This window comes from Musca autumnalis, unplaced genomic scaffold (assembly GCF_047663935.1).
Source record: "Musca autumnalis isolate F117 unplaced genomic scaffold, ASM4766393v1 scaffold_2, whole genome shotgun sequence".
Lineage (NCBI taxonomy): Eukaryota > Metazoa > Arthropoda > Insecta > Diptera > Muscidae > Musca > Musca autumnalis.
In genome coordinates, this window is record NW_027411755.1 from 227,966,940 (window position 1) to 227,986,208 (window position 19,269).

At 33.1% G+C, this 19,269-nt stretch overlaps 1 protein-coding gene across 1 annotated transcript; it reads right to left on the reverse strand.

The window, feature by feature from the left end:
- Nucleotides 1–9,108: 9,108 nt before the first annotated feature.
- LOC141393354 (uncharacterized) lies at nucleotides 9,109–10,056 on the reverse strand. The gene has a single exon (XM_073966353.1). It carries the CDS (start codon nucleotides 9,946–9,948, stop codon nucleotides 9,574–9,576), a length of 375 nt encoding a protein of 124 aa, XP_073822454.1. The 5' UTR covers nucleotides 9,949–10,056; the 3' UTR covers nucleotides 9,109–9,573.
- Nucleotides 10,057–19,269: the final 9,213 nt, after the last annotated feature.

The window sequence follows — 19,269 nt, forward strand, 5'->3', positions numbered from 1 at the left end:
AGGTATAAAGTGTCTTTGGCAATATTGCTGATAACAATTCGGGGAATCTTTTTATGGAAAAAATTAACCCTCATGCGAGTCACTAAAGGGGTCTTTTTGGTCCCTTTTTTTCAAAAACGTTTAAAAACTCCTTTAAAATTTGATCGTATCAGATCAAAGTATTCTACAAAATTATTTGTCATACAATTTTACTATAGGTCCCCGAATACATCAAAGTTCTAAATTATACCCAAACGCCAGGAATGTGCTAAAAGTAAAATCACGTTTTAGGGTTAATATTGTACTTTATCTGGGTTTATTAAGTTTTGTCCCACAAAACTTCATTCTAGTTAGAAGACGTCAAAGACAAAAATATTCTCCATTAAATTTCAATATAAGTCGCTGAACAGGGTTTAAAATGCTAACGCCATATTAGCAAAAGCACCGAATATTTGCAGCTTTGCCTGCTAAAATTTCTTCGAAATATGTTTAGCAACAATGAACAACGGCAACATGTAGCAACAAATTTCACAAAAATATTGCTAGCGATGCTGATGCTATTTGATTTCGTCGCTGTAATAAAAAAGCATCATTCACGCATACTCATATTTTGCAGCACACATGATCAACACATATCAGAAAAGAGAATAAGCAACAAAGTTTCAACGGCTTAGCCATGTTTTCAGCAAACAATTGTTTTTGAGATCAGTGTAATGCATTAAAAATCACGATATAATTAATTCCACTTTTTCGTTCAAAAGACATGTGAATTTTTGGTGAAGCCGGTTAAAATATATATTTTTTATTTTTAAACAATAATAATTAGTATTCTAACCCCCATTATTATAAGTCTTCTTTTGTTATAGTTTGGATTTACCGAACAGATTTATAGCGTTCCGGTTACGATAAAGTTAAAAGTGATGATTGAATTTCAAGGAGGAGCTTCTTGCCATTAACTATCAATGTGAAAATTATATTTTTTATGCCTCCAAATTAGTTTATTTTGCATTATTTAATCCATCAGATAGTAAAAGAACACATGTAATAATGGCCCTTAAGGTTCTACCGTATGATGGGAGCATTTTGACATTAAATGACATCTTTTTTATTAGTGCGTTGGCAACTCTAATCACAAAAAGCACCGTCTGAGCCTAGTTCGCTGCGATGAATGGTCAGCCGACTGCTAAATATGTAGCGTGGTTGTCGATTATGCCTAACGAAAAAAAGATTAGGCGTAAAAAACGAAATAAGCAAAAATGTACAAAAATAAATTTGCGTTCGGTTGCTTATTTAGCCGTGTGTGTGAATATTGTGTAGCAATTGAAGTGTACAGCTAATGCTAATGTTTTTAGATGCTGGCTTTTAAACCCTGTCGCTGAATACATGAAATATGTATTTACAATATATATCAAAAAATATATACATCAAGTTTGCCAACAAAACTCCCAAATATTTATACCCTATACCACAATGTGCAAAAGGGTATTATAAGTTTGTTTTGGTATAAATTCATGTAACACCGCGAAATATTCGTCGGAGACCCCCAATGTGGTATACCAATCTTCATATCTCGACGAGATAAAGCGATTTTGAGATGTGTGTCCGTCCGTCAGTCCGTCCGTCCGTCTGTCCATTATAAATTGTAAACACGCTCCAGGCCGCAATTATGGACCGATCGTCACGAAATTTTGTATGGAGGTCGGGTTCAGATCAGAATAGATCCCTATTCTTATTGGTGATGATCGTGAAATATTTAGCGGGTGAAATGGACCAAATACATAATATTTATCCAATTTTCTAGCGGCTCTGTAGGTCTCAATAATAGTCCGATCAACGCGTAATTTAAATTAAGGTAAGAGTATATCACAAAGGAGAAGCTTGCAATTTGAGATGGCGATCGGATAATATTTAGAGGGTTAAATGGACCAAAACTTTTGTGTGAAAATTGTGAAAATTTTTAATATACAGCTTATATCTTAATTTCTGGAAGTGACATTCCGGACAAGTGAGATATACTTGAAAGTGGAACGCTTGACCTTTCAATTGATGTCAATTATGTTGGTGTGCATGATCAGATAACAGAGTTACAGCCTAATATATTCCGATATTTGTTTGTAGTGTAATAATAAACTCGCTAGAAGTCGCAACTATACATCAATAGTCACGAAATTTTGCACCGGGTAAGAGTATAGGTCGAAAAAGATGCCTACAATTTTGAATGATGATCTGATATTCTTTAGCGGGTGAAATGGACCATTACTTATGTATGAAAAATATAAAAATTTTATTTTTGGTCGATATTTTAATTGCTTCAGGACATATATATTTCGCAAAGTAGCCTACATATGGGAAAAACTACTGACCTTTCCTCTGATGTAAATTGCAATAAAGTGTTTGCTAGATAACGGGCCTACTGCCTAATATATAATGGGTTCTGTGTAGAGAAACACATTTTTATCCCATGCTACATATTGTCTCTCCAAAAGTTTATGTAACACCACGAAATATTCGTCCTAGACCCCTTATTTGGTATGCCAAAATTCATATCTCGACGAGATAAGGCGATTTAGCGATGTGTGTCCGTCCTTAAAAAATTGTAAACAAGCTTAAAGCCGCAATTATGGACCGATTGTAGCGAATTTCTTAAGAAAGTTGGGTTCGGGCCAGAATAGAAATGATTAGTTTTTGGTGATGATCGTGAAATGTTCAGGGGATGAAATGGACCAAAAACAAAATTTTAACCAATTTTGTAGCGGTTCTGTAGGTCAAAATAATAACCCGCAAAATTTTAAACAAAGTTTGAATTTATGATGAAGAAGAAGCGCACAAACCAACGTGAAGATCAGATAATACTGTTACGAATGTAACTGATAGGTTTAAGTTAGTTTAGTTTAATTTCCGTTAATTTAAATATTTGAATTGTAACGTAAAGTTTTTATTACGCAGTTACTTTATTTAAGCAACAACATGTAGAAATCTCTTCATCATTCTAGTTCTTTACCTTTCATTAATGTGTTTTTGTTTTGCTTTGCCATAGTCATGTAATTATTGTTTAGTTTGTCACCTCTTTATTTCTTTGCACTTGTTTGTTGTTGTTACGTCATTACTGTGCCTCCCCATGTATGTATGTGAGTATGGTTGTTCACTTAGTGCGAATGTGTGTCTGTGTGTTCGCTGCACAGATTCGAGGTGTTGCCATATGCTCTAGATATTTCTCGAACAGGGAGACTTTGGGATATAAATTACCGGGGAAATGGCAATGAAGTAGTAGTTGTGTTTTGAGCGTTGAACTGAACAGATCGGTAAAAGAATAGCTGCGTGCTAACTAGAGACAAGCTGCGTGCTTAGTAATTAAAGTCGGTTACGAATAAGTGTAATAAAGTAAATAAAGCATTGTAGAAACGTAATCTAAAACGAACCCTGTTTTATTTGGTACAAATCGTACTGGGAAATAAAACAACGTCTACACGGAGATTAGTCAAATCTAATTCCGTAACAATACTTAGCGGGTTAAATGGACTGAAACTTTTGTGTAAAATTGGTAAAAATTTCAATAACGTAGCGCATGGTAGAACAAGAAAAGGTAGCAGCAATACCCAGCTGACTGAACTGGGTTGTAGTGTTAGTGTCAAATTCCATTCGACATTTTATGTATTTATTTCTATGTTCGATGTATATTAGGGATATATATTTTTGATGAACAAATTTATTCATCAGAAAAAAAAAACTATTTCCCATAAAGACTCCTTCATATCATTGACATGTAACCTCCTCCAGGTCCGAACGACATGCCGCACACTAAAACACCGCTTATAGAGGCGGTACAATATTTGTTAATATGTGTGGTATTTTGTTAAACTTGAAAAGAATAAAGCCCTAATAAACATGTGCTTTTTTGTTTTCAAAAGCAAATGATTGAAACAGCTTCTCTTTTTTCAATGAATTACCAGCGACCCGAAACATTTTTTCAAGTATTCTACTTTCTGCGAGAAATTATGCATTTAGTGGAATGATATGGAAACATTCACATTGAAAATCTAACGAGTTTTCATTCATGTTTTCCAAAATATTCAATCAAATGTGAAAAATTATTACTTTTTTAAATTCCAATAATTTATAGACATTTCCTTGTTTTGTTTACATTTACGTTGACACTAAGGTTTACAAACAAAAACAAATTCCTTTGTGGTTGTTGTTCGAGTTGTATTTGTTGTAGTATTAACTTTACCTTGTATTTGTTCTACCATGAACGTAGCGGTTAAACAACGGAAGTAGTAGTACTACATTAGTAGGTTTCATTACATTTTAGTTTGTGTGAACTAAATTTTTCTTCCCTGCTATAAAAATGTCTTCGTCATGCTAGATAACTTTTTGGTTTTGGTCATAAGTATTATACATTACATCTCTGATATTTGATAATTAAATTTTCACAATCATTGAAAATAAGTTCCGTGGAGAGCGATTGTCCAGGGATAGTGGTATAGGGTATCCCATGGTCGGCTCCGTCCGACTATAGACTTTTCTTACTTGTTTTTGAATAAATTAGTTTTGTTCTTTTTTTCGGGTTGATGCATGAAAGTAACATGAAATTTAGTTTTAGATGAAAGTCGTTAAAAGAAGAAATATTCTACACAAAATTTCACTATAAGTGCCGGAACAAACTATATATCTAATTAAAACACTTTGTTAAGAAAATGACGTTACAAAATTAGATATTATAGGTAGAAATTATTTGTTAAACTTTTAGACTCTTAATTAAAATTTATTCCATACTGACTCAAAATATCCTAAAATACTTCACTTTTTGGGGATTGTGTCAAAAGAGGAAATGTTCCATATCAAATTTCATTGTGAGTCTCTGAACCAAAGAAATTAGTAGCTATACTATTTAACATCTCCCGAAGCTTTCGCTTTTTATATATGATTTAGGACAATACTCTACCGTTTTTATTCACATTTTCGTTATCTGCGGTCACAAAATAAATTTTATTGATGTTTTTTCATAATAAATTTTTTCAGAAGATTATTGGCCTGTTCCCGTACTTTATAAAGTGGTAAAAGTCGTAAAAGTTATAAAAGTCGTAAACGATTTTCATATAAATTTTGTGTACGGGAACGCAAAAGGTGTAAAAATGGTAAAAATTGTAAAAACTTTTTAGTTCTGGAACAGAGCTTATGTGTACTCGATCCAAAATGTTTTTGAAATATCTATGGTGAATATATCAAGGCGAATTTAACAAGGTGATCCAATAGTTGACGTTAGGTTGTAGTCTTCATTTGCTGTCAATTTTTTTTTGCGCGAAATATCCACAAAAGTTAGAAGAAAATGTTAAAATATTATTCGCGAAGCTTAAACAAAGATGTTGTACACAGATATTTTTTATAGAAGCGAAATATTTGTTATTTGTTTTTGATTAAAAATATGTTTTGACAGCAAATGAAGACATCAGTTGGTATTATTGTATCACCTTCTTTCTTACACCATGGAATATATATATACGGAAAATATTGTTACGAATGTAACTGATAGGTTTAAGTTAATTTAGTTTAATTTCCGTTAATTTAAAAATTTGAATTGTAACGTAACGTTTTATTACGCAGTTATTTTATTTAAGCAACAACAACTACCATGTAGAACTCTCTTCATCATTCTAGTCGTTACATTACCTTTTGTTAATGTTCTTTTGTTTGTTTTGCCAAAATCATGTAATTATCGTTTAGTTTGTTACTTCTTTTCTTGCATTTATTTGTTGTTGTAATTACGTCATTGATCATCCCCCATGTATGTGAGTCTGGTTGTTCGCTTAGTGCGAATGTGCGTCTGTGTGTTCGTTGTACATATTCGAGGAGTTGCCAGACATTTTCTAGAGGACTCTCGAACAGGGAGACTTTGGGATATAAATACAGGGGAACTGGCAATGACGAGTTAGTTGTGTTTTAAGCGTCGAACTGAACAGATCGGTTAAATAAGAGCAGCGTGCTAACTAGAGACTTGCTGTGTGCTTTGTAATTAAAGTCGGTTCTGAATAAGTGTAATAAAGTAAATAAAGCATTGTAGAAACGTAATCTAAAACGAACCCTGTTTTATTTGGTACAAATCGTATCGGGGAATAAAACAAAGTCATCAGGATAAGTCGTAGGTTCCTGATATTGTATGTAAAAATTCGGGGATAGTCTACGGCTATTGTCCAGTGAATATATATCTGACATACGAGTCCTAACATCCATGATTTTGGCATGGTCCTAAATACTATAATGATGGCAGGTACTCCTGCTCTGACAAAATTTACTAAATTAGGTTACTTCTCGACGTAAACTTTCAAAACGCCGATACACGTGTCTTCTTTTTTTCGGTCCTCTTTCATAATCTGTGCGGGGTTTCTTGTAATTTTAAAAAAAGTTCAATTGTAATCTTTAAAATATCCACGGGCTCGAAAATTATTCTTTAAAATATCCACGGGCTCGAAAAATATTCTTTAAAAATTCCACGGGCTCGAATAATATTCTTTAAATAATCCACGGTTTCGTAAAATTTTTTTTTAAAAAATGCACGAGCTCGAAAAATATTTTTTAAAATATTCTTTAAAAATTCCACGGGCTCGAAAAATATTCTTTAAAAAATTCACGGGATCGAAATATATTCTTTAAAAAATCAACGGGCTCGAAAAATATTCTTTAAAAAATGCACGAGCTCGAAAAGTATTCTTAAAAAAAATCCACGGGCTCGTAAAATATTCTTTAAAAAACTCCACGGGCTCGTTAAATATTCTTTAAAAAAAACCCCCGGGCTCGAAAAATATTCTTTAAAAAATCCCCGGGCTCAACAAATATTCTTTAAAAAATCCCCGGGCTCGAAAAATATTCTTTAAAAAAATCCAGGGTCTCGAAAAATGTTCTTTAAAAAATCCACATGCTCGAAAAATATTCTGTAACAAATCTACGGGCTTTGAAAAATATTCTTTAACAAATCTACGGGCTCGTAAAATATTCTTTAAAAAATTCAAGGGCTCGAAAAATATTCTTTAAAAAATTCAAGGGCTCGAAAAATACTCTTTAAAAATCCACGGGCTCAAAAAATATTCTGTAAAAAATCCACGAGTTCGAAAAATATTCTTTAAAAAATCCACGGGATCGAAAAATATTCTTTAAAAAATCCACGGGTTCGAAAACTATTCTTTAAAAAGTCCAAGGGCTTGAAAAATATTCTTTAAAAAATCCACGGGCTCGAAAAATATTCTTTAAAAAATCCAGGGGCTCGAAAAATATTCTTTAAAAAATCCAGGGGCTCGAAAAATATTCTTTAAAAAATCCACGGGCTCGAAAAATATTCTTTAAAAAATCCACGGGCTCGAAAAATATTCTTTAAAAAATCCACGGGCTCGAAAAATATTCTTTAATAAATCTACGGGCTCGTAAAATGTTCTTTAAAAAATTCAAGGACTCGAAAATTATTCTTTAAAACATCCACGGGCTTGTAAAATATGCTTTAAACAAGTAAAAACGTACCAGTAGACTTTGCCGACAGAGATATACCCTCAGCCTGTGTATATTGAAACAATTTTTTCCCAAAATACGTATGTTTTTAGGGGGTGTTAAACATTTTGGGCGTTTGAACCGACAAAAATTTTGATTAGGATTAAAGATCAAAAATTTTGCGGAGGAGATACTAAAAGGAATGGATCGACATTGCCCGTTATGGAAGTGGATCTTCAGACACAACATATGGTGCCATAGGGGGTTTTTACATTCTTCGGGCTGTTTGCTCAAGAAGTATGGACTTGCCCCTAAAAAAACTTTTACCAACGTAATTGAGGAAGCGAATGCAAGTTGCTTCAACAAAAATCAAAGTGATTCGATATCAGGTCTTAAAGTGAACTTATCCGAAATTTTGTGTGGGAGGTACCGGATGGAGTGAGCAAATATAGTCCATATTTCAACCTGATCTATATCTGGTAGATATATTAGGATAAGTAAAGTATAGACCAATTCGGCCACTCCCTTCAAGAGTTACCGTACGAACAATTTTTCCGAACATTTTTGAACTTTTGTGGGGGAGGTACCTGAAGGAGTGGACCGATATGGCTTATCTTCAAACTTAAACTATGTTTGGACAAAATATTACTAAGGCCAAATTTTGGACCGAATCGGCAGATCCGTTCGAGAGTTATCTTGCTCTCCAACCACCTCACACGGTGTCATAGGGGTTTTTTTTGCAACTTTCAGCCTATTTTCTCAGGAAGTATGGATTTGCCCCTGATGAAACTTATACCGTCGTATGGAGGGCAGTGAATACAAGTTGCTAAAACAAAAAAATCAAAGCGATTCGAGAGATGGCCTTAAACTGAACTTTTCCGAAATTTTGTGTGGGAGGTACCCGAAGGAGTGGACCGATTGAGTCCATATTGAAACCTTATTTAAGTCTGGTACACATTTTACGATGGGAAAATATGGACCAAATCGGTTACTCCCTTTAAGAGTTATGGTGTGTACAAATTTTCCGAACATTTTCGAACTTTTGTGGGGGAGGTACCGGAAGGAGTAGACCGATATAGCCCATCTTCGAACTTAAACTAAGTTTGGGTAAAATATTACGAAAGCCAAAATCGGTTAATCCGTTCGGACGGACATACTCAATCGACTCCAAATTGTCTGAAACACATTTCGTCCAAACATACTTGGGGTCTAAAACCATTATTTCCATGAGGCACATTTTGCCCGTATGAAAGTGTATATACCCTCGTTAGCATAAATGCTGAGGGTATAAAAATTCACGGGATCGAAAAATATTCTTCAAAAAATCCAGGGGCTGAAAAAACATTCTTTAAAAAATCCATGAGTTCGAAAAATATCCTTTAAAAAAGCCACGGGCCCGAAAAATATTCTTTAAAAAATCCGTGGGCTACAAAATATTCTTTAAAATCCACAAGCTCAAAAATATTCTTTAAAAAATCCACGGTCTAGAAAAATATTCGTTAAAAATTCCACGTGTTAGAAAAATAATCTTTAAAAAATCCATGTGCCCAAAAAAAATATTCCTTAACAAATGCAACCAAATCGATTGATCCATTCGAGGCCTAAAGTCTACAACACTTACCTTTTGCTTATTTAAGAAATATAATACAGGCAATGTTTGTTTAATATTTCAATTTATTTTTTTTTCGTTTATTAGAAACTTCGTTTACATGAAACATAATTTCATATTAAAACATTTCGTTGTTGTTTCTTTGAAAGATTCAACATTTTTTTAACTTAACTTATAGGGGAGTCTTTTCACATTCCCACTCACTCTCTTCGTCTCTTCTTTTCTCCATATCTAACTACTATCCATAACAAAAAGGGAAATACAAAAATAGACAACTCTTAACAAGAACTACAAAATTCTTTTCTAAATTTTCGAAATTCTATTACATATTCTACTGAGGAGTTGCAAATATCAACAAAAATGAAATGCATTGCTCCCGTTTAAAATTGCCTCCTACGAGGCATTTACTCTCTCACTTTTTTTCAAATGCCATGACAAAATTTGGCAAAATCCACTTTACAAAAATTCTTCGTTTTTTTCTAATATTTAAACCAAAATAGCTTCGGCGAAAATTACGTTACTCGTGTCGAACAATTCCGATAATAGGCAAATTTTTGTGCAGTTTCTTTACTCTCCCCCTCGGAGTCTTGACGGGTAATTCGCACAGTAGGATATACTTCCTCCCACGAGGATGGCGAACGACTTAAGACCTGTGAACATGGAGCTCCATTTGCTCCAACTCGTTGCATAGACGTCGCTGATGAACAGCTACCACCTAAACGATCCTCTGCCGGCAATGGATTGTTTAGCATGTGTGTAACGCTTTTGGAGAGGCGTACCGAATGTATACGATTATAACCGGAACAGGCGGGTTTATAACGTTCCCATTTTAAGGAAAGGCGTTCCATTTCATTCGACATCCATTCTTGCATTGTTGTATTAACCATTTTGAAATAGTTGATCCTTAATTATGTATGGTTATTTATTTTCCGGTTTCGGTGGCAGGAAGTGTACTACGAACTCAACGACGTCTTGTAAAAAACTAAAATATTTCCAATAGCAAACTGTGGTTTTTATAGCGAAGGTTTTTTTCTTGGTAATTGTTTTTGTTATGGCCTACAGCAATGCATAACGGTGGTAGTGGGGGTTTTGTTTATAATTGACAGCGAAGGAAATGGGAAAGGCTATCACAAGAAATTGCAGAAAGACGGCAATCACATGTTACCCTACAGAAGTATACCTACAACTATACTGAGGAATGTTTTTCGTATAGAAAAAATTTCCTCACTTTACTGAGGATGGTTTTTTCGTATAGAAAAAAATTTCCTCACTTTACTGAGGATGGTTTTTTTGTATAGAAAAAAATTTTTTCGTATAGAAAAAAATTTCCTCAGGTTACTGAGGAAGGTTTTTCGTATAGAAAAAATTTCCTCAGGTTACTGAGGAAGGTTTTTCGTATAGAAAAAATTTCCTCAGGTTACTGAGGAAGGTTTTTCGTATAGAAAAAATTTCCTCAGGTTACTGAGGAAGGTTTTTCGTATAGAAAAAATTTCCTCAGGTTACTGAGGAAGGTTTTTCGTATAGAAAAAATTTCCTCAGGTTACTGAGGAAGGTTTTTCGTATAGAAAAAATTTCCTCAGGTTACTGAGGAAGGTTTTTCGTATAGAAAAAATTTCCTCAGGTTACTGAGGAAGGTTTTTCGTATAGAAAAAATTTCCTCAGGTTACTGAGGAAGGTTTTTCGTATAGAAAAAATTTCCTCAGGTTACTGAGGAAGGTTTTTCGTATAGAATCCGAGGATAGGGTTTTCGTATAGAAAAACTTTCCTCAGTTTTCCGAGGATGGGGTTTTCGTATAGAAAAAATTTCCTCAGGTTACTGAGGAAGGTTTTTCGTATAGAAAAAATTTCCTCAGGTTACTGAGGAAGGTTTTTCGTATAGAAAAAATTTCCTCAGGTTACTGAGGAAGGTTTTTCGTATAGAAAAAATTTCCTCAGGTTACTGAGGAAGGTTTTTCGTATAGAAAAAATTTCCTCAGGTTACTGAGGAAGGTTTTTCGTATAGAAAAAATTTCCTCAGGTTACTGAGGAAGGTTTTTCGTATAGAAAAAATTTCCTCAGGTTACTGAGGAAGGTTTTTCGTATAGAAAAAATTTCCTCAGGTTACTGAGGAAGGTTTTTCGTATAGAAAAAATTTCCTCAGGTTACTGAGGAAGGTTTTTCGTATAGAAAAAATTTCCTCAGGTTACTGAGGAAGGTTTTTCGTATAGAAAAAATTTCCTCAGGTTACTGAGGAAGGTTTTTCGTATAGAAAAAATTTCCTCAGGTTACTGAGGAAGGTTTTTCGTATAGAAAAAATTTCCTCAGGTTACTGAGGAAGGTTTTTCGTATAGAAAAAATTTCCTCAGGTTACTGAGGAAGGTTTTTCGTATAGAAAAAATTTCCTCAGGTTACTGAGGAAGGTTTTTCGTATAGAAAAAATTTCCTCAGGTTACTGAGGAAGGTTTTTCGTATAGAAAAAATTTCCTCAGGTTACTGAGGAAGGTTTTTCGTATAGAAAAAATTTCCTCAGGTTACTGAGGAAGGTTTTTCGTATAGAAAAAATTTCCTCAGGTTACTGAGGAAGGGTTTTCGTATAGAAAAAATTTCCTCAGGTTACTGAGGAAGGTTTTTCGTATAGAAAAAATTTCCTCAGGTTACTGAGGAAGGTTTTTCCTATAGAAAAAATTTCCTCAGGTTACTGAGGAAGGTTTTTCCTATAGAAAAAATTTCCTCAGGTTACTGAGGAAGGTTTTTCGTATAGAAAAAATTTCCTCAGGTTACTGAGGAAGGGTTTTCGTATAGAAAAAATTTCCTCAGGTTACTGAGGAAGGGTTTTCGTATAGAAAAAATTTCCTCAGGTTACTGAGGAAGGGTTTTCGTATAGAAAAAATTTCCTCAGGTTACTGAGGAAGGGTTTTCGTATAGAAAAAATTTCCTCAGGTTACTGAGGAAGGGTTTTCGTATAGAAAAAATTTCCTCAGGTTACTGAGGAAGGTTTTTCCTATAGAAAAAATTTCCTCAGGTTACTGAGGAAGGTTTTTCCTATAGAAAAAATTTCCTCAGGTTACTGAGGAAGGTTTTTCCTATAGAAAAAATTTCCTCAGGTTACTGAGGAAGGTTTTTCCTATAGAAAAAATTTCCTCAGGTTACTGAGGAAGGTTTTTCCTATAGAAAAAATTTCCTCAGGTTACTGAGGAAGGTTTTTCTTATAGAAAAAATTTCCTCAGGTTACTGAGGAAGGTTTTTCCTATAGAAAAAATTTCCTCAGGTTACTGAGGACCGTTTTTCGTATAGAAAAAATTTCCTCAGGTTACTGAGAACCGTTTTTCGTATAGAAAAAATGTCCTCAGGTTACTGAGGAAGGTGTTTCGTTTAGCAACAATTTCCTCAGGTTACTGAGTAAGGTTTTTCGTATAGAAACACGTTCCTCAGGTTACTGGGGAAGGTTTTTCGTATAGAAAAAATTTCCCTCAGTTTACTGAGGTTGATTTTTTCGTATAGAAAAAATTTCCCTCAGTTTACTGAGGTTGGTTTTTTCGTATAGAAAAAAGTTCCCCCTGTTTACTGAGGATGGTTTTTTCGTATAGAAAAAATTTCCCCCAGTTTACTGAAAATGGTTTATTCGAATAGAAAAAATTTCGTATAGAAAAAAATTCCTCAGTTTACTGAGCATGGTGTTTTCGTATAGAAAAAATTTCCTCAGTTTACTGAGGATGGTTTTTTCGTATAGAAAAAATTTCCTCAGTTTACTGAGGATGGTTTTTTCGTATAGAAAAAATTTCCTCAGTTTACTGAGGATGGTTTTTTCGTATAGAAAAAATTTCCTCAGTTTACTGAGGATGGTTTTTTCGTATAGAAAAAATTTCCTCAGTTTACTGAGGATGGTTTTTTCGTATAGAAAAAATTTCCTCAGTTTACTGAGGATGGTTTTTTCGTATAGAAAAAATTTCCTCAGTTTACTGAGGATGGTTTTTTCGTATAGAAAAAATTTCCTCAGTTTACTGAGGATGGTTTTTTCGTATAGAAAAAATTTCCTCAGTTTACTGAGGATGGTTTTTTCGTATAGAAAAAATTTCCTCAGTTTACTGAGGATGGTTTTTTCGTATAGAAAAAATTTCCTCAGTTTACTGAGGATGGTTTTTTCGTATAGAAAAAATTTCCTCAGTTTACTGAGGATGGTTTTTTCGTATAGAAAAAATTTCCTCAGTTTACTGAGGATGGTTTTTTCGTATAGAAAAAATTTCCTCAGTTTACTGAGGATGGTTTTTTCGTATAGAAAAAATTTCCTCAGTTTACTGAGGATGGTTTTTTCGTATAGAAAAAATTTCCTCAGTTTACTGAGGATGGTTTTTTCGTATAGAAAAAATTTCCTCAGTTTACTGAGGATGGTTTTTTCGTATAGAAAAAATTTCCTCAGTTTACTGAGGATGGTTTTTTCGTATAGAAAAAATTTCCTCAGTTTACTGAGGATGGTTTTTTCGTATAGAAAAAATTTCCTCAGTTTACTGAGGATGGTTTTTTCGTATAGAAAAAATTTCCTCAGTTTACTGAGTATGGTTTTTTCGTATAGAAAAAATTTCCTCAGTTTACTGAGGATGGTTTTTTCGTATAGAAAAAATTTCCTCAGTTTACTGAGTATGGTTTTTTCGTATAGAAAAAATTTCCTCAGTTTACTGAGGATGGTTTTTTCGTATAGAAAAAATTTCCTCAGTTTACTGAGGATGGTTTTTTCGTATAGAAAAAATTTCCTCAGTTTACTGAGTATGGTTTTTTCGTATAGAAAAAATTTCCTCAGTTTACTGAGTATGGTTTTTTCGTATAGAAAAAATTTCCTCAGTTTACTGAGTATGGTTTTTTCGTATAGAAAAAATTTCCTCAGTTTACTGAGTATGGTTTTTTCGTATAGAAAAAATTTCCTCAGTTTACTGAGTATGGTTTTTTCGTATAGAAAAAATTTCCTCAGTTTACTGAGTATGGTTTTTTTACTGAGGATGGTTTTTTCGTATAGAAAAAATTTCCTCAGTTTACTGAGGATGGTTTTTTCGTATAGAAAAAATTTCCTCAGTTTACTGAGGATGGTTTTTTCGTATAGAAAAAATTTCCTCAGTTTACTGAGGATGGTTTTTTCGTATAGAAAAAATTTCCTCAGTTTACTGAGGATGGTTTTTTCGTATAGAAAAAATTTCCTCAGTTTACTGAGGATGGTTTTTTCGTATAGAAAAAATTTCCTCAGTTTACTGAGGATGGTTTTTTCGTATAGAAAAAATTTCCTCAGTTTACTGAGGATGGTTTTTTCGTATAGAAAAAATTTCCTCAGTTTACTGAGGATGGTTTTTTCGTATAAAAAAAATTTCCTCAGTTTACTGAGGATGGTTTTTTCGTATAGAAAAAATTTCCTCAGTTTACTGAGGATGGTTTTTTCGTATAGAAAAAATTTCCTCAGTTTACTGAGGATGGTTTTTTCGTATAGAAAAAATTTCCTCAGTTTACTGAGGATGGTTTTTTCGTATAGAAAAAATTTCCTCAGTTTACTGAGGATGGTTTTTTCGTATAGAAAAAATTTCCTCAGTTTACTGAGGATGGTTTTTTCGTATAGAAAAAATTTCCTCAGTTTACTGAGGATGGTTTTTTCGTATAGAAAAAATTTCCTCAGTTTACTGAGGATGGTTTTTTCGTATAGAAAAAATTTCCTCAGTTTACTGAGGATGGTTTTTTCGTATAGAAAAAATTTCCTCAGTTTACTGAGGATGGTTTTTTCGTATAGAAAAAATTTCCTCAGTTTAGTGAGGATGGTTTTTTCGTATAGAAAAAATTTCCTCAGTTTACTGAGGATGGTTTTTTCGTATAGAAAAAATTTCCTCAGTTTACTGAGGATGGTTTTTTCGTATAGAAAAAATTTCCTCAGTTTACTGAGGATGGTTTTTTCGTATAGAAAAAATTTCCTCAGTTTACTGAGGATGGTTTTTTCGTATAGAAAAAATTTCCTCAGTTTACTGAGGATGGTTTTTTCGTATAGAAAAAATTTCCTCAGTTTACTGAGGATGGTTTTTTCGTATAGAAAAAATTTCCTCAGTTTACTGAGGATGGTTTTTTCGTATAGAAAAAATTTCCTCAGTTTAATGAGGATGGTTTTTTCGTATAGAAAAAATTTCCTCAGTTTACTGAGGATGGTTTTTTCGTATAGAAAAAATTTCCTCAGTTTACTGAGGATGGTTTTTTCGTATAGAAAAAATTTCCTCAGTTTACTGAGGATGGTTTTTTCGTATAGAAAAAATTTCCTCAGTTTACTGAGGATGGTTTTTTCGTATAGAAAAAATTTCCTCAGTTTACTGAGGATGGTTTTTTCGTATAGAAAAAATTTCCTCAGTTTACTGAGGATGGTTTTTTCGTATAGAAAAAATTTCCTCAGTTTACTGAGGATGGCTTTTTCGTATAGAAAAAATTTCCTCAGTTTACTGAGGATGGTTTTTTCGTATAGAAAAAATTTCCTCAGTTTACTGAGGATGGTTTTTTCGTATAGAAAAAATTTCCTCAGTTTACTGAGGATGGTTTTTTCGTATAGAAAAAATTTCCTCAGTTTACTGAGGATGGTTTTTTCGTATAGAAAAAATTTCCTCAGTTTACTGAGGATGGTTTTTTCGTATAGAAAAAATTTCCTCAGTTTACTGAGGATGGTTTTTTCGTATAGAAAAAATTTCCTCAGTTTACTGAGGATGGTTTTTTCGTATAGAAAAAATTTCCTCAGTTTACTGAGGATGGTTTTTTCGTATAGAAAAAATTTCCTCAGTTTACTGAGGATGGTTTTTTCGTATAGAAAAAATTTCCTCAGTTTACTGAGGATGGTTTTTTCGTATAGAAAAAATTTCCTCAGTTTACTGAGGATGGTTTTTTCGTATAGAAAAAATTTCCTCAGTTTACTGAGGATGGTTTTTTCGTATAGAAAAAATTTCCTCAGTTTACTGAGGATGGTTTTTTCGTATAGAAAAAATTTCCTCAGTTTACTGAGGATGGTTTTTTCGTATAGAAAAAATTTCCTCAGTTTACTGAGGATGGTTTTTTCGTATAGAAAAAATTTCCTCAGTTTACTGAGGATGGTTTTTTCGTATAGAAAAAATTTCCTCAGTTTACTGAGGGTGGTTTTTTCGTATAGAAAAAATTTCCTCAGTTTACTGAGGATTGTTTTTTCGTATAGAAAAAAATTCCTCAGTTTACTGAGGATGGTTTTTTCGTATAGAAAAAATTTCCTCAGTTTACTGAGGATGGTTTTTTCTTATAGAAAAAATTTCCTCAGTTTACTGAGGATGGTTTTTCGTATAGAAAAAATTTCCTCAGTTTACTGAGGATGGCTTTTTCGTATAGAAAAAATTTCCTCAGTTTACTGAGGATGGTTTTTTCGTATAGAAAAAATTTCCTCAGTTTACTGAGGATGGGTTTTTCGTATAGAAATAATTTTAACTAATTACTTCACTCGAAAAGGTCTTCCGCATTCGTTGAATTTCGACCTTTTCACTTTTTTCGTATAGAAAAAATCTCCTCAGTTTACTGAGGATGGTTTTTTCGTATAGAAAAAATTTCCTCAGTTTACTGAGGATGGTTTTTTCGTATAGAAAAAATTTCCTCAGTTTACTGAGGATGGTTTTTTCGTATAGAAAAAATTTCCTCAGTTTACTGAGGATGGTTTTTTCGTATAGAAAAAATTTCCTCAGTTTACTGAGGATGGTTTTTTCGTATAGAAAAAATTTCCTCAGTTTACTGAGGATGGTTTTTTCGTATAGAAAAAATTTCCTCAGTTTACTGAGGATGGTTTTTTCGTATAGAAAAAATTTCCTCAGTTTACTGAGGATGGTTTTTTCGTATAGAAAAAATTTCCTCAGTTTACTGAGGATGGTTTTTTCGTATAGAAAAAATTTCCTCAGTTTACTGAGGATGGTTTTTTCGTATAGAAAAAATTTCCTCAGTTTACTGAGGATGGTTTTTTCGTATAGAAAAAATTTCCTCAGTTTACTGAGGATGGTTTTTTCGTATAGAAAAAATTTCCTCAGTTTACTGAGGATGGTTTTTTCGTATAGAAAAAATTTCCTCAGTTTACTGAGGATGGTTTTTTCGTATAGAAAAAATTTCCTCAGTTTACTGAGGATGGTTTTTTCGTATAGAAAAAATTTCCTCAGTTTACTGAGGATGGTTTTTTCGTATAGAAAAAATTTCCTCAGTTTACTGAGGATGGTTTTATCGTATAGAAAAAATTTCCTCAGTTTGATGGTTTTCTCGTATTGAAAAAATTTCCTCAGTTTGATGGTTTTCTCGTATAGAAAAAATTTCCTCAGCTTTTCTGAGGATGGTTTTTTCGTATAGAAAAAATTTCCTCAGTTTTTCTGAGGATGGTTTTTTCGTATAGAAAAAATTTCCTCAGTTTTTCTGAGGATGGTTTTTTCGTATAGAAAAAATTTCCTCAGTTTTTCTGAGGATGGTTTTTTCGTATAGAAAAAATTTCCTCAGTTTTTCTGAGGATGGTTTTTTCGTATAGAAAAATTTTCCTCAGTTTTTCTGAGGATGGTTTTTTCGTATAGAAAAAATTTTCCTCAGTTTTTCTGAGGATGGTTTTTTCGTATAGAAAAAATTTCCTCAGTTTTTCTGAGGATGGTTTTTTCGTATAGAAAAAATTTCCTCAGTTTACTGAGGATGGTTTTTTCGTATAGAAATAATTTTAACTAATTACTTCACTCGAAAAGGTCTTCCGCATTCGTTGAATTTCGACCTTTTCACTTTTTTTCGTATAGAAAAAATCTCCTCAGTTTACTGAGGATGGTTTTTTCGTATAGAAAAAAATTCCTCAGTTTACTGAGGATGGTTTTTTCGTTTAGAAAAAAATTCCTCAGTTTACTGAGGATGGTTTTTTCGTATAGAAAAAAATTCCTCAGTTTACTGAGGATGGTTTTTTCGTATAGAAAAAAATTCCTCAGTTTACTGAGGATGGTTTTTTCGTATAGAAAAAATTTCCTCAGTTTACTGAGGATGGTTTTTTCGTATAGAAAATATAGAATTTTAACTAATTACTTCACTCGAAAAGGTCTTCCGCATTCGTTGAATTTCGACCTTTTCACTTTTTTTCGTATAGAAAAAATCTCCTCAGTTTACTGAGGATGGTTTTTTCGTATAGAAAAAAATTCCTCAGTTTACTGAGGATGGTTTTTTCGTTTAGAAAAAAATTCCTCAGTTTACTGAGGATGGTTTTTTCGTATAGAAAAAAATTCCTCAGTTTACTGAGGATGGTTTTTTCGTATAGAAAAAAATTCCTCAGTTTACTGAGGACGGGTTTTTTCGTATAGAAAAAATTTCCTCAGTTTACTGAGGACGGGTTTTTTCGTATAGAAAAAATTTCCTCAGTTTACTGAGGACGGGTTTTTTCGTATAGAAAAAATTTCCTCAGTTTACTGAGGACGGGTTTTTTCGTATAGAAAAAATTTCCTCAGTTTACTGAGGACGGGTTTTTTCGTATAGAAAAAATTTCCTCAGTTTACTGAGGACGGGTTTTTTCGTATAGAAAAAATTTCCTCAGTTTACTGAGGACGGGTTTTTTCGTATAGAAAAAATTTCCTCAGTTTACTGAGGACGGGTTTTTTCGTATAGAAAAAATTTCCTCAGTTTACTGAGGACGGGTTTTTTCGTATAGAAAAAATTTCCTCAGTTTACTGAGGACGGGTTTTTTCGTATAGAAAAAATTTCCTCAGTTTACTGAGGACGGGTTTTTTCGTATAGAAAAAATTTCCTCAGTTTACTGAGGACGGGTTTTTTCGTATAGAAAAAATTTCCTCAGTTTACTGAGGACGGGTTTTTTCGTATAGAAAAAATTTCCTCAGTTTACTGAGGACGGGTTTTTTCGTATAGAAAAATTTCCTCAGTTTACTGAGGACGGGTTTTTTCGTATAGAAAAAATTTCCTCAGTTTACTGAGGACGGGTTTTTTCGTATAGAAAAAATTTCCTCAGTTTACTGAGGACGGGTTTTTTCGTATAGAAAAAATTTCCTCAGTTTACTGAGGACGGGTTTTTTCGTATAGAAAAAATTTCCTCAGTTTACTGAGGACGGGTTTTTTCGTATAGAAAAAATTTCCTCAGTTTACTGAGGACGGGTTTTTTCGTATAGAAAAAATTTCCTCAGTTTACTGAGGACGGGTTTTTTCGTATAGAAAAAATTTCCTCAGTTTACTGAGGACGGGTTTTTTCGTATAGA

Excerpts from the sequence above, each read along its gene's own strand:
- LOC141393354 (XM_073966353.1), bottom strand. The coding sequence starts at position 9,948 with ATGGTTAATACAACAATGCAAGAATGGATGTCGAATGAAATGGAACGC.